Source organism: Podarcis filfolensis, assembly GCF_964270895.1.
Source record: "Podarcis filfolensis genome assembly, chromosome: 2".
Taxonomy (NCBI): Eukaryota; Metazoa; Chordata; class Lepidosauria; order Squamata; family Lacertidae; genus Podarcis; species Podarcis filfolensis.
In genome coordinates, this window is record NC_139605.1 from 10,552,903 (window position 1) to 10,568,779 (window position 15,877).

Consider the following 15,877-nt stretch of genomic DNA (forward strand, 5'->3'; position numbering starts at 1 on the left):
TCCAACTCTTCCTTCTATTTATTTATTTTTCCAAACAGCACACAAATGGCATAAAGAGATGCATACTTTTCAAAAAGGCATGAGGAAGATGAAGTACATCCACAGGGGAGCAAAGAAGGGGAGATAACTATAAGCACAAGGGGGAAAGGAACCAGAGAGCAGAGAATTCATTCGGCCAAGCAGCAAGTCATTCGATTTCCACTTGGACGGAAACTCCGCTCCACAAGGAGATAGATGATCAGGTCCCAATTCAGTTTGACAACGGCATCCTTTAGAGGTCTCTACTCTTCAGTTTTCTTCAGATCCAGCCCTGCATAAGAATACATTTCTTTTAAAAGCATGTATACCTCCTTGTTGCTTTTGTCTTTACCCAAACCCACAAGCCCCCTCTTTCCAAACTTATATTTGGTCGCATCCACACCATGCACTTAAAAGCACAAAACAATCCCAGGAACTGTAGCTCACCTCCCGCCCCAAAGAGGTACAATTTCCTCCCACCTCCTTCCCCAAGCCTAGCTAGTGCTCTCCCAGTTCCGGGAAGCTGGGGAAGCCTTAGGGCAGGGGTCAGCAAACTTTTTCAGCAGGGGACCGGTCCACTGACCCTCAGACCTTGTGGGGGGCCGGACTATTTTTTGGAAAAATAAAATGAATGAATTCCTATACCCCACAAATAACGCAGAGATGCATTTTAAATAAAAGCACACATTCTACTCATGTAAAAACACGCTGATTCCCGGACCATCCACGGGCCGGATTTAGAAGGCGATTGGGCCAGATCCAGCCCCTGGGCCTTAGTTTGCCTAACCATGCTTTAGAGTAAGGTTACCAGATGTCCCCGTTTCCCGGGGACAAGTCCCCGGATTTACAAATCAATCCCCTGCAAAATCCATTGAAGTTGAAAAGTGCCCCGGATTCATTGAAAAAAATCTGGTAACCTTGTCAGAAGGCCCTGTCAGAGCCTTCATACCTTCTTCCCAAAGTTGGGCACCTCCTTACCTGGGCTTTGCAGTGCCTCCTTCACAAAGGCTTTGGGAAGACAGTGTGAGGGCTGGGGCAGGGGGCAAATTTAGGCCTTGCACAGGGAGCCATAGTACTCAAGTCCGCCACTGCCTCAAGAAACCAGCACCTGTAGGATTCCCCGGGGTGGGGAATGTGCTTCAAAAATATCGTGTGGATGACGACCTTTCTGTTTTTCAAAACACATCAGGCCTTTCTTCTACCAAGTCGGGTAATTTGTCTCCCTGGGTCAGTGTTATCCACTCTTGTCTGGCAGCAGATCTCAGGGCGGACTTTATCACTAGCAACCTAGCTTTCAATGCTAGCTGCCTAGTCCTTTTAAAACAGGGAATGGCAGGGACTGAACCTGATGGCGAAGTCGGAGCTCTACCACTGAGTGGTAAGGATGGGCAGAATTTTGTAGATCAGGATCTAGTGATAGATGTCTAGGTGATTTGCTGATGGTTCCATAGATAAATTTAGGGTTCTCAGTTATGGGATAAACCTGGGTCAGGGCTGCATAGGATGAAAACGATGCTCTGTGTTTGTTTTAAAGGCCTGCACATGGAAAACTAGTAAGGCACAGAGAGAGGGTGGGATTCAAGTAAGTCGCATGCAAGGAATGAGGTTTATTCGTGCAGCAGACTTTGCAAAGGGTTTGCAGCCAAGTTTATACAGTGGTACCTCAGGTTACATACGCTTCAGGTTACATACGCTTCAGGTTACAGACTCCGCTAACCCAGAAATAGTGCTTCAGGTTAAGAACTTTGCTTCAGGATGAGAACAGAAATCGTGCTCCGGCAGCGCGGCGGCAGAAGGAGGCCCCATTAGCTAAAGTGTTGCTTCAGGTTAAGAACAGTTTCAGGTTAAGTACGGACCTCCGGAACGAATTAAGTACTTAACCTGAGGTACCACTGTAATTTCAGTGGAGAGAGGGGAGTTTTTAAGTTGAAACTGGGGAGCAGGGTTGGGGAGTTGAAGGTGCCTGAATAATTCTCTGGGGGTCTGATAGAACATTTGAGAGCAAAGGGGAGGGAGTCACAAGATTAAATAAAGGAAAGAGGGATGGAATAAAAAAGCTGGCGGACACAAATGAAATATGCAAAAGGTCACATGCCAACATTCTGCATGAAGTACATGTTGCCTGGGTGTCAGGTCATTTCTCCCAATAAGAGTATTTGTACGGACTTTTACAACTCAATTCAATTCAGTTCTTCAATTCAATTACTTACCTCACAGGGTTCTTGTGATGATATAAGATGGGTGCAAAAAGACATCGTCAGACGGAAGCTCTTCTTCGGTTTTGATCGTTTCTGGAGATTCTTTCCTTGGTTCGTGGATTTTCTGATGGCTAACAAGGTGTGTCCTCCGATTGAACCTTTTCCCACAGTCAGGGCATCCGTAGGGTCTCTCTCCAGTGTGGATTCTCTGATGGCTGATAAGGTTTGTGCTGCGATTGAACTTCTTCCCGCAATCTGTGCATTCAAACGGCTTCTCCCCCGTGTGGATTTTCTGGTGCATCTTCAGGCCTGACCGGCGGCAAAAGCTTTCGCCACAATCCGAGCATGTGTACAGCTCCCTGGCTGTATGAATGCTCTGATGTCTAATGAGGTGCTTGTTCCGGCTGAAACTTTCGCCGCACTCAGAGCATTTGAACGTCTTCTCCCCTGTGTGGTTTTTCTGGTGCCTAATGTAAGTCGATCGATCGCAAAAGCTTTTGCTGCAGAGCAGGCATTTGTACGGTTTCTCACCCGTGTGGCTTCTCTGGTGCGTTATGAGATGGTGGCTCTGGCTGAAGCTTTTCCCACATGCGGTGCATTTGTACGGCCTGTCTCCAGTGTGAAGCCTCTCGTGTCTCACCAGACTCGACTTATCGCAAAACTGTTTGCTGCAGGAGGAGCACGAGTATGGCTTCTCGCCCGTGTGCATTCTCTGATGTGAAATAAGGTTTGAGTTCCGACTGAACCCCTTCCCGCAGTCCAAGCATTTGAACGGCTTCACTCCCGCGTGGATTTTGCTGTGGTTATTGAGATGAGAGCTCCGCCGGAAGTTTTTGCCACAGTCTGCACATTCGTACGGCTTCTCCCGGCCATGGACTCTTATATGCATGATGAAGCCAGCTCTGGAGATAAACACTTTGCCACAATCGGAGCAGTCATAGAGTTCCTGTCCCGAGTTGTTCCTCTGATGTCTGTTGAGACCGTGGAATAATCTATCACTTGGCCTCTTTAATTTGGGGGTTGCCTGTTCTGCTGCCGTTTCACCATCCGGCACAACGGATTCATTCCTATGCTCCTCTGTTCCATATTCCTTTGGCTCCGCTGGTTTTGAAATTGTCTCCTCAAAGTCCGGGCAGTTCTCTCCTTCTAGTGGCATCCCGTCATTTTCATCCTGACCTTCGTCACCTGATATTAATATAAGAATAATGAAAACCATCATTCTTTCTATTTCTGACGTTTAGGTTGCGAGTGGCGTTGCTGATGTAGCCAAAACACAGGATTTGGGGTGGTGTGAAGGAAGAACTAAGCTACCTGCAATGCGATTGGTCAGTTAGTTAAATATTTTTATTTATTTGCTATGCCCATGGCAGAACGACTCCATTCACACAGAAGAGGGTGTGCGGAACCCCAAGATTTGCAGAAGTGCACACAAATAATCTGGTGAAGAAAACCCTAAAAGGTGGGGAACCCACAAAACAGTCAATGGAGAGATGAACGTGCTCACTGGCCATAGAATAATGATTGACATTTTAGGGGAGGAGGGGCAGCTGTGGGACAGCAAACCAGGAGAGGGAATGGGCTGAAGTGGCTGGAATCCTGAAAAGAGGCACTCCATGGTGTAACACGTTGTTGCAGGTCCTGCGTGCCATAACTGCAATAAGCATTTAAGCAGTGGAGGCTGGTGCCCATTGGAGCTGGTAGGGCGGAAAGCAGACCAACAGAATCAATGACAGGCGGAGACAATAAATTCCAGCTGTATCTCCAGCCTCCTCCCTCCCTCTCTGCTGAGTTCCACAAGTGCCAACCCCAAGGAAGGAGCTGACAGGCAGTAACAACAGCTGGGGTGGCTGTAAGTTTAAAAGGTTAAAAAAAAGGCAGCTGGCAAAGGAAAACTTGAAGTTGGTGGTAGGGCTGGGCCATATCTGGTTTTCAACATTTGCGATATATCGCCAGCTAAACATTGTGATCTATTGATATAGGACAGGGGTCAGCAAACTTTTTCAGCAGGGGGCCGGTCCACTGTCCCTCAGACCTTATGGGGGGCCAGACTATATGGGGGAAATGAACGAATTCCTATGCCCCACAAATAACCCAGAGATGCATTTTAAATAAAAGGACACATTCTACTCATGTAAAAACATGCTGATTCCTGGACTGTCTGCAGGCCGGATTTAGAAGGCGACTGGGCCAGATCCGGCCCCCGGGCCTTAGTTTGCCTACCCATGATATAGGACAATGTCTGAAATAAGGATGGAGTTGGTTTTCAACTTCGTGATATATCACCAGCTAAACATCTTGATAGGTCCACGGGTGGTGCTGTGGGTTAAACCACAGAGACTAGGACTTGCTGATCAGAGGGTCGGCGGTTCGAATCCCCGCGACAGGGTGAGCTCCCGTTGCTCAGTCCCTGCTTCTGCCAACCTAGCAGTTCGAAAGCACGTCAAAGTGCAAGTAGATAAATAGGTACCGCTCCGGCGGGAAGGTAAACAGTGTTTCCGTGCGCTGCTCTGGTTTGCCAGAAGCTGCTTAGTCATGCTGGCCACATGACCCGGAAGCTGTACGCCAGCTCCCTCAGCAAGTAAAGCGAGATGAGCGCCGCAACCCTAGAGTCAGCCATGACTGGACCTAATGGTCAGGGGTCCCTTTACCTTTAAACATCTTGATATATGAATATATCCCAATGTCTGAAATAAGGATGGAGCTACGTAAAGCCACTGGCTGGCTTCGCGGTTTCCCCCACATTGCGATTTTTGCACAACACACACACAATTCTCAATATATTGCCAGGTCAATAACTAAGCCCATATCACGATATGGACTTCAAACTGGTTTTGAGTGACATAGCAATATATCGCCCTGCCCTAGTTGTTGGGGCAGTGCCTCATTTATCTAACAGATCCACTGCATAGAACCTGTTTTATACCAGGCCAAATTATTTGTCCATTGAGCCCAGTATTTTCTGCTTTGTATGTTCTCTGTAACCTTTCAAAGAAGTCTTCCTTGTCAGCTGGTATTCAATCCTTTTTAATTTGGGAGATGCTAGGAATCGAACCTATGAACTTAGGTGGTGAAACATGTGCTCTATTACAGTACTCAGCTATGGGAACACCCGCCCGTCCCCAGAGCAAAATGGCATATGTAACAGAAGTTTTGAAAAGGAAACAAGAGCAAGATAAGCAAGTGTACAACTTGCTTCCAGTGCAACTCATCCTTGCCTAGCACACTGGCTTCTTCTTCTTCCTCCTCCTCCTCCTCATCTTCCCCCTCCTCCTTGACCTCCCTGTAGAGCTGCCTGAGGGTCAGATCCATCGAAGAACCTTCTCCTGCAGAGAAATTCATAGCAGCCTCCTCTTTCATCCCCACCTGAAACAATGGGAGAGAATTTCAGTCCAGGATGGCTTAGGGGTGGGGCACATAGGACGAGTCCTGCTGGATCAGACCAACATCCCATTTCCTGCCATGGCCAGTCAGAGGCCTCTGGGAAGCCCACAAGCAGGTCTAAAAGTCAACAGCCCTCCCCAAGTCAGAGATGTATATAGTACATTCACCTATCGTGGCTAAAGAGCCATTGGTAACCTCACTCGCTACAAATTCCTCATCCCCTTTTAAAGCTGTCTGAGCAGGTGGCTGCCACCTCATCTTGTGGCAGCGAGTTCCATAAGCTCAGTCACACATTTTGCTTGAAGAAGTGTGGTTTCCTGCCCCTCCTCCATCCATGTCCTGAATCTACTGATCATCACTTTCACTGGAGGATATTTCCCACCCCAATCACCCTGCTGCAAAGTCTAGCACTGCAAAGAACAAAAACATTTCTGTCTCTTCCTTTACATCATGCATGAATGCTGTAAATCTCGCTCATGTCCCTACCCACTTTTGTTGCATCTTCCCCCCTCCGGAAGCAAAAAAGCCTTTCCTTGTAAAGAAAGTGCTCCATGGGACAATTTAGCTTGCCCTGCTTTGCATCTCTCCCAGTCACACGAAATGACTATTACCAGAATGACTCATCCCATAAGCCAGGGAAAGGGAACCGGGTCCAGCCAGCGGGCTGGATCCTGACCCACCCCTGCCAATCACCTGACGCCACAACAATGTCAGGTGACCTGTTTGGCTTTGCAGGTACTGACGGGCAACTGATTTTTCAGTGCTTGCTGCTGTGATCATCTGTGCTTGCAAAGGCACAGGGTTCAAACGGCCCAGCAAGACAACCTGGGAGGCTTAAGTGGCCCCAATTAGGCCCACAGATCCCAGGTTCCCCACTACTGCCATCAGCTAAGTACCACAACTTACATACATCCTACCACCAATAGCACGGCCAGCTCAGGACCATTGAGAATTAAATACCTGTTGGTCCTGCCTCTGAGCCTCTCGCTGCCTCAGGAGAAAATGCTCAGCAAGGGCTACAGCGTGGAAGCAGCTCTCTGAATCGCGTTCTCGGATCCAGCTCAGCATTTCCGGGGGCAGGATGGCCAAGAATTGCTCCAGAATCACCAGCTCCAGGATCTCCTCTTTGGTGTGCCTCTCCGGCATGAGCCACTGGTGGCAAAACTTCCGCAGTTGACAGTAGGCCTCCCATGGCCCCTCGGCTTCTTCATAGCCAAACTGCCGGAAGCGCTGGCGCTGGCATTCGGGACTGATGGACTCTGTGGCCTCGGCCTCGCTTGCCTGCTCGTCGCTGCTCCCGCTGGCGCTTTTCACACTTTGGGTCTCTTGGGCTGTCCGGGTGCGTCCCGCCGCGAGCCGGGGCCTTGTCCTGCCTTTAGCCCACCGGCTGGTGGACGCTGCTCCTTCGGAGTGGGGCAGGGAATCCTTAACATCGTCCGTCAATCCTGTCTCTTCCAGTTCCAGGTCTCCCTGCCCTGACAGAGGGGACTGTGAGGCATCTGGGTAGTCCGGCCACTGCTCCTCCCACTGCCGGGACGACGGTCCTTCGCCAACTTCCTGTTTAATGCCTTGCGGCGATGCTGCAACAATAACAGTCTCCACCTCGGAGGCCAGGGAGGTCTCCCCGGTTCTCTGCAGCCCTCTCCTGGATCCACGTTCTCGCCTCTCCATTTTTATTTCTGGCTTCACGTGCTGGTCAAACTCATGAAGGTCCAGGGGCGAGAATTCTGCTGCCTTCTCTGTCGTCATTTTCCACCCACAACCACCACCCTCTCTCTTTTTCTTAATAAGCGACGATCCTAGCTAAGCTCTGTCCCCCCATCCCCTTTCAGGCCGACGTAGTGGAAAGCTTCTTTGCTTCGTAACTGCAATTACAGCAAGGCGGCAGCAAGTGGAAGCAGAACTCCAGCCATGATAAGAGTTTCTGTGAACCGCCCTAAGACCTCCGGGTATAGGGGGGTATATAAATTCAATAAATAATAATAATAATAATAAGCAGACCCCAAGAGCTCAAGCCGATGCCAATCTTCCTCAGACGTCTTCGCTCGTCTGGGGCTGCCCTGAAGGACAAAAAGCACAAAGAACAAGTGAGGCAACAAGGAGAACAGTGCTCTTCTCCCTAGTAAGAAGTGTATTTTGTTTTTTTACAAGTGGAACCTGCTGCAAAAAATGGTGCGTTGTGTCCTCACCTCCAAAGAGAAAGGCTGCTTTTCAGGCTTCCAGTTAGCCGGGACACTTCATTTCATTCTCCAATCCCAGTTACTCCCCCCCCGCCTGGCAGTATATTCCTGTACATCAGCAAACACGGATAGCTCAGCTCGTTAAGAGTGTGGTGCTGATAATGCCAAGGTTGCAGGTTCAATCTCCGTATGGGACAGCTGCATATTCCTGCACTGCAGAGGGTTGGGCTTAGCTGATTCTCAGGGTCACTTCCAATCCTATGATTCTATTATTTGGATTCCACCAATCCTGGCTATACCTCCCTCTGTTTCTACGCAACCCCATTGTGCCTTAAAAGTTGTCAGCGCTCAACATGTGAGTGCATTATTACAAGGAGCGATTTATTTTAGCGCATTCATCTCCCACCCTTTCAAGGCTGTGTACAGAGTTGTGATCCCCCACTCAGTTACCCTAGAACAGGGGGCAGCAACCTTTTTCAGCCGTGGGCCAGTCCACCGTCCCTCAGACCATGTGGTGGGCCAGACTATATTTTGGAGAGAAAAAATGAACGAATTCATATCCACAAATAACCTAAGGATGCATTTTAAATAAAAGGACACATTCTACTCATGTAAAAACATGCTGATTCCCGGACCGTCTACGGGGCTGGATTGAGAAGGCGATTGGGCCGGATCTGGCCCCTCAGCCTTAGGTTGCCTACCCCTGCCCTAGAACAAGCCAGGATTTTTTTTTTAAAAGCTTGATGCAAGAATGGCACCAAAGTAGACATCAGGTGACTGCATTTTATAATTAAGATGCCACCACCAGAAATTCAGTTTCTATGGTAATACCCAGGAAGTCTTGCGTCAAAGTACAGTGGTACCTCGGGTTACAGACGCTTCAGGTTACAGACTCTGCTAATCCAGAAATAGTACCTCGGGTTAAGAACTTTGCTTCAGGATGAGAACAGAAATTGCACAGCGGTGGTGCGGCGGCAGCGGGAGGCCCCATTAGCTAAAGTGGTACCTCAGGTTAAGAACAGTTTCAGGTTAAGAACGAACCTCCAGAACAAATTAAGTACTTAACCTGAGGTACCACTGTACTAACCAAGTACTGACCCTGCTTAGCTTCCAAGATCAGGCTAGACTGAGCTTGCTCAGGTGAAAACACGAACAGGCACATGTGGAGCATTCTGTCACCAAGTCGTGAAGAGCAACATTAGGGGAGAGGTGTTTCCAGCTACCCCACCTCTTGTCTTTGGAAGACCTGCAAGTTGCTGTAGGAGGAGAGGGACTCTGAGCAACTGAGCCCTGGGATCATCATCCAAGGTGCTTCTTCATGTGCCTCCTCCACAAGAGGCCTGGAGGGCGGCAACATGAAAACGGCCTTTTTTGTGGTGGCTCCCTATTTGTGGAATGCTCTCTCCACTGAGGTTCACCTGGTGCCTTAGGTGGCAGGCAAAAACATTTCTCTATAACCAGGCCTTTGGCTGATTAACATTATATGGCCTTTTAAATGTGTTTGTGGGAGGGGGCGCTATTGCTTTGTTTTTGTTTTATTATGTATTTTGTATTCACATTTTGTAATTTTTTTGTTGGGAATTGCCCTGTGATCTTTGAATGTAGGGCAGTATACAATTTTAATAAATGAACGAATGAATAAAAATAACATCATGGGAAAGGTGTTTCTAGGACCAAGGTGAAAGTGTCAAGCTTCCTTGTTAACTTTGCTATTGGATATTATGCTATCTTCCTATATTTCTAGTACTGAAATGTTGCCGTTGTTTGTATGTTGCTATATTTTATATCGTGTTGTTGTTTTATTGTGCAGCTTTGTAATTGTTTCGCAGTGCTTGGTTTTGAAATACATTTCGGCTTCATTTGTTGTAAGCCGCTTTGAGCAATTTTGGGGGGTGTGGGGGGTGTGGAAAAAAAGCATACAGTGGTACCTCGGGTTACATACGCTTCAGGTTACAGACTCCGCTAACCCAGAAATATTACATCGGGTTAAGAACTTTGCTTCAGGATGAGAACAGAAATCGTGCTCCGGCGACGCGACAGCAGCAGGAGGCACCATTAGCTAAAGTGGTGCTTCAGGTTAAGAACAGTTTCAGGTTAAGAACGGACCTCCAGAACGAATTAAGTACTTAACCTGAGGTACCACTGCACAAATAAAACACTGAATGAATGAAGAGCTTTAAAGGTTAAAACCAGCACTTTGAACTGAGTGTGGGAACACATGGGGAGTCAGTGGCAAGGAGTATCATAGCTCAGCTTCCCTCAAGTTAAATACAGTGGTACCTTGGGTTAAGTACTTAATTCGTTCCGGAGGTCCATTCTTAACCTGAAGCACCACTTTAGCTAATGGGGCCTCCTGCTGCTGTCGCGTCGCCGGAGCAGAATTTCTGTTCTCATCCTGAAGCAAAGTTCTTAACCTGAAGCACTATTTCTGGGTTAGCGGAGTCTGTAACCTGAAGCGTATGTAACCTGAAGCGTAAGTAACCCGAGGTACCACTGTACAGGCATTTTCTCTAGGGGTATTGTGGAATCTGCTGAACCAGAGGCTCAAAATGGAGATGGCTTTTCCCCCTTCTCACACCCACATGCCTCTCAGAGTACTATATTTTCCTGTTCTCCTACTGATGAATGGAGGAAATAGAATCTATATGCCCCAATAGCCGCCGCCCCACTCAGAAATTGCTCTGTAAGCAGTCTAGCCATCTGTATGCATGCCTTCTCAGAAAAGCGGGAATTAATCTATTTGTTGAAACTTGTGTAATAGAGCTTTGCACATGCTCTTGTGCCCTGGAAGTTGTTTTTATACAGAAAGTGGCTCTGATCAGAAATGAGAGAAACCCAACGACCCCCATAACCCCCACTTTTGAGTTTGCCACAAAATGCTGTGTAAATTGGCTATTCAAGAAAGTCAGTCACAAGAAGATGAGCTAACTGATGTCTGGTGTCTGTTTTTAAACTTGCACAGGTCAGCGGTATGGGCAAGAAACCAGCACAGGCTGGCAGATGCAGACAGGACAGGACAGGAGTGGGGTGGGGGAGAGACTAGAAAGTTCTTACTTTGCAGTTTGGGCGAACAAGGGGGGAGCGAAGAAGCTAATCTGTTATTTTTGCCTGCTTGAGTAAAGTCCCTCTTTTTTTGCCTGCTCGTTTGTAACTCACTATAAAAAGGGCCCCCGAAACTGGTTCAGGGCCTCAATCTCTGAGAGATATCTCACTGGGGTCACCTGCGCAGGTCAATAAATGCTGACCTTACTTGGAAAGATCCAGTGTCTGTCGTCACTGACTGGAGATTCCTGCAACATTTCCACACTCAGCTGATACCTTATTCTCCCACCCCACCTCAAGCTGGCAATTTATTTTTTCTTTTTCCTTCCTCCTAGAGTTTTTACGTTTATTCCTTCTTCCAAAAACACCTTTATTCTCTTATCCCATTATAGTCCCAGTTTTTTTTTAAGAAACTATGATAATGAATATCAACTTTCCTTTGTAGGAGAATGTACTTCAAATAATACTAACCCTTGGCGCCGTGGGCTTGCCAATCAGAAGGTTCGAATACCTGCGACGGGGTGAGCTCCCGTTGCTCGGTCCCTGCTCTTGCCAACCTAGCAGTTCAAAAGCACACAAGTGCAAGTAGATAAATAGGTACCGCTCTGGCGGGAAGGTAAACGGCGTTTCCGTGCGCTGCTCTGGTTTGCCAGAAGCGGCTTAGTCATGCTGGCCACATGAACCGGAAGCTGTATGCCGGCTCCCTCAGCCAATAAAGCGAGATGAGCGCCGCAACCCCAGAGTCGTCTGTGACTGGACCTAATGGTCAGGGGTCCCTTTACCTTTACCTCCTCTGGCCTCCTCTCAGAAGAGGGAGGCCTTACATCCCTAAACACACACGGCTTCCTTGTCATCTTTGCTCAGGAAACGAGGAGCTACTGGTCCTGGCAAGAGCTTCTGCCATAGCACTGGCCCAATTTAGAGACCACAGCATGGCTAGGAGATATGGCAGACATGAAAATCCCACCAGCCAGTCTGTGGTATGGAAGCCCACCTAAAAGGAGGCCCAAGGCCCACTGGTGGCTTACGAGCCCATTCTTTGAGATGCACCACTTTTAAGCGATTTCAATTTAATATTGTATTTATATTGTTGTAGTCCATTCCAGCAACCTGCTTGTGAAGGCCAGATAAAGTACTACTAGCAAATAAACACAGTATAATAAATAAGATTATCACCACTCTTTATTAATGGGTAAAGGGCAATTAAGAACTTCCAGTATGCGATTAAGTGGAGTTTGATATGAAACCAAAACCTCGTTGGCTCTGATGTCTTCCAAACGCCTGAGTTACATCCTGTTGGGATTATTGTAACACACTCTGGGTGGGGCCGCCATTGTGAAATGCTCAGAAATTTCAACGGGATCAAAGAGCCGCAGAGAGATTGCTGACTGGAGATGGTTAAAAGTAGGATATGACACCCTTGTTACAACAGGGCCATTCAAAGTGCAGGTTGTGACCTGTAAAGTCCTATACAACTTGGGTCCTTGGAATCTGAAAAACTGCATTGTTTCATATGAACCTGCGTGACCTCTGGGATCTTTGTGGGAGGCCATTCTCGCAGGGACACTTGCTGAGGGCGCAGGGCAGGGCCTTCTTGGCGTTGGCACCCAGACTATGGAACTACCTCCCTGGAGAGGTTAGACTGCCTCCCTCTTTGTCCTTCCACCAGCAAGTTAATACTTTATCATCCCAACAGACTTTGGGGGAACTGACTGCTTTTTAGTGAAAGGGCTGACGCCCTGCTACTCTTATTGCAATTATTTGTCTGAGATTTTCTTTCCCTTCTCCCCACAGCATGGATTTTCACAGCGCTAATTACATTGCACACCCAACTGTTGAATGGAAGTGCGGAAGGAGAGCGCAATTATGGGATGTCGAGGCCCCCTCCCCCTCTTCCCCCGCCCGCAGCTCTTCTGCTCCCCAAGAACCAGGCAAACCCGCCTTCCAACTTACCGGTCCCGGGCGAGGCCTCCCTCTGGCTCCTCCCAATGGAAGCTGCGATGACAGGGGCTCTTGGCAGGGAACCTGCAGCTTCCTAGCAAACACAATCAGGCATGCATTTTATTTTATTTTAACAAACAGCAACAGAACAGTTTGCAAATTTGCAAGGGGAGAAAGAAGAAGGCGGCGACCACCAGCTCCGGAAGATTGCATTCGGCAGGAAGGAAGATTCTCCTCCTCCCTCCCCAAACCCTCTTCCTCTCTAGCCATCTGAACTGCGCTGATTTAACCATTAGAGAACCACGGGGCGCTTTCAGGGACTATACATTTTTATTTCTATTTTTTTAAAGAGAAGGTTCGGCATTAAAATGGCATGTGCTCTACCTGGTGGGGTGGGGAACCTGACATCTTACCTGCAAGGCTGTATTAATCTGAAAGGGGCCGGGGGCCGGGAGGGGGTCACGCTGGCCTTTCCGCCCCTTTCCTTCGATGAAAGAGAAGATCCTTTGTTTGAAGTGGGGCCCTGAAAGGGTTAAGTGGAGAGAGAGCACCGATTTCCTAGATAGGCTTGAACGGCGTTGGATTCCTCTTCCGGCCCCTCCCCTTTGACTGGAAGAGGGGGAGGGGGGATGTTGCAGCAGTAGAAAGGCAGCTGTCAGCTGTCACGGACCTCGATCTTTGTAGCGGAATTGCAATTGCTGTGCCAGTTTTTCTTTTTTTAACAACAAATATAATTAAACTTGAGATAATCACGGTCTATTTTCTGCCTGTTTACAGTGGTTGTTTCTAATGATTTAGGTGGCGTCCCTTGGCAGGCTCACCTGGGGATAAAAACTCACCGAATAAAGTGGTGAAAATATGAAATAAATATGCTTAGGATTTCACCCCTGCTTTGTAGTGACTGTTCCCGTGATGAGTGAGGATGGGAGCAGGAGTCCCAACAACAACTTGAGGCCCATAGAATCAGCCCGTGCTCCCCCCTGGGGGCGCTCAAGGGTACGCAGTACTAGCACATCTCTCTTTTTGCTTGTTAAAAAATGTAGCACTTAACAGTAACAACCTCATAGTGAGCACCAGCGCCTATTTTTCTAGGGGGGAAAGCACTGGGTTCAGCATTCCTGCTTTATGCTGATTTAAACATTGCTGTTTTCCACCTTGCGTTTCCCAGATCGTACTTCCTTTTTCACCCCCCCCTTTTTATTTTTATTGGATTATGATTTGATATGTTAATTGGATGTTTTTATTGGAAAATTAATAAACGCTCTAACAAAAAAGAGAAAGAAAGAAGTACATTTCACTGATTTCCGTGGGGTTTATTCCCCAGAAACTTTGAATAGCATTGAAGCTGTGATGCTATTCTTTTTTCCCTTTTCATTTTGATACATATTTTAATGAATTTTTTTTTAAAAAAAATTATGTGAGCATCCTGGAGAGGACCTTCCCTGGAAAAGGGCAGGGTATACTGTGCAATAGACTCAATGGGGGAACTGTGTTTGTGTGTTAAAGTGGCCCTTCACACCCCCTTTCTGGCCCTTCTTCGCACCCACCCTGTGTGCTTTTACTTAGCTAGAGGAGGGGTGTTTTTGGTAGAAAGTAGCTTTCTGCACAAAGGCAAAATTTCAATGACTTGCACCCCCCACTTTTTTCTCTGGCCCCTGCTGACATGTGCCCCCACCCCAGAAGGGAATGTGGCGCTCAGGGTGAAACAAGTTCTCTACCCCTGGAATGAATGACTGAATATGCTCACTTGCTTGGGAGAAAACACACTTGGGACTTCTTAGTGAGTAAACATGCATTGACTTGGGTTGTAAGCAACACATGTTTTCTTCCCACCCTCTTCTCATTTTATATCATTTGATTTAGGCATCTGGCCAGGAGGGTAGTATTTGGGGGGGGGGGTTAGGGGCAGCAACAGCCCTAATTTTTACACCTAGTCATTTCATTGAAACCCAGCTCGCTTCTTCTGCAGAGATGCTCATGGGGTTAATTGCGCAGAGCTCTGTTGCCTAGAGAGGACCGGGAATGGGTGTGCATTGCATGTATGTGTGTGAAAGGGAGAGAGAATGAAAGTTTTTAAAAGATGAAGCTACTTTCCTGCACAGCTGCACAGAGAGCTAAAAAGAAAAAGGCAGCCAACCTCCTTCCTGTCCTGCTGTTATTTCCTTCCTGATTATTTAAAATAATAATAATAAACTTCCCCTTTTAGGGGTATATGCTATCCTTGGTGCAACTGGAGGATTGTAAATACAGTATTCCCAGAAGGTGCTATGCAAAAGCTACATGGAGCAGGTGAGTTTAAGCAGGGAAGTGGATTCAGGGGAAGGAGAGACAATAGCAGAAGGAGCAGGCATCTGTGTGTGTCAGAAGGAAAGGAGGCTTCTTGCAGATGACCACTGGGCCTGCTTTTGCAGAGAGGTTATGAAATATACTCAGAGTCGCAAAGTGATTTCATGCTCTTTATTCAGCTCATAGTGGTGAGGAGGAATGAATGAATGAATGTCCCCTCAAAGTATCTGCTTTATATACATTATTTACACAATGGGCTGCTCACGAGAGAATCCACACCGGCGAGAAGCCCTACGGCTGCTTAACCTGCGGCAAAAGCTTCAGCCGGAAGTCGACCCTCGTGCGGCACAAGAGGACCCACACGGGGGAGAAGCCGTACGAGTGCTCGGCGTGCGGGAAGAGCTTCAGCATCCGGTGTAACCTTTTGCGGCACGAGCGGGTTCACACGGGAGAGAAACCCTATCACTGCAAATGCTGCGGCCAGAGCTTCAGTCGGAGGCTCTTGCTTGTGATTCACGAGAGAACCCATGCAGGAGAGAAACATGTATAGAAGCTTGGAGTGTTGGGGGAGAGGTGTCACTCTTTCCCTTCCTCTTTCTCTCGCTCTCTTACATACAGGACACCAAGTTGGCAACCCCTGAAATATCTCTTGCAATACCTAGATCATCCACTGGGTGCCACTATTTCCCCTCTCACTGATAAACACAATTTCCACCAAGGGCTTTGTTTTCCTTTGCAACTTCTGGCAAGTATTAGTACAGTAATATTGTGAAATATGATATAAGGGGGGGCCACTAGGTGGCGCATCGGAAGATGGCTGACAATAACATC

At 47.7% G+C, this 15,877-nt stretch overlaps 1 protein-coding gene across 3 annotated transcripts in view; it reads right to left on the minus strand.

The window, feature by feature from the left end:
• Positions 1–15,877, minus strand: part of LOC310756629 (uncharacterized protein) — a 19,837-nt gene continuing 3,960 nt past the window's right edge. The window contains exons 1-6 of one of the 3 annotated variants that reach the window (XM_083601075.1): positions 13,174–13,285; positions 12,773–12,854; positions 6,558–7,657; positions 5,432–5,579; positions 2,229–3,401; positions 1–310 (exon numbers count right to left, since the gene is read on the minus strand). In XM_083601075.1, coding sequence (XP_083457201.1) covers positions 2,230–3,401; positions 5,432–5,579; positions 6,558–7,346 — 2,109 coding nt within the window. In that variant the 5' untranslated portion in view covers positions 7,347–7,657; positions 12,773–12,854; positions 13,174–13,285 and the 3' untranslated portion in view covers positions 1–310; position 2,229. Of the gene's footprint in view, positions 311–2,228; positions 3,402–5,431; positions 5,580–6,557; positions 7,658–12,772; positions 13,134–13,173; positions 13,286–15,877 lie in introns of those variants that run through there. The other 2 variants (XM_083601076.1, XM_083601074.1) reach the window with 2 other exon arrangements.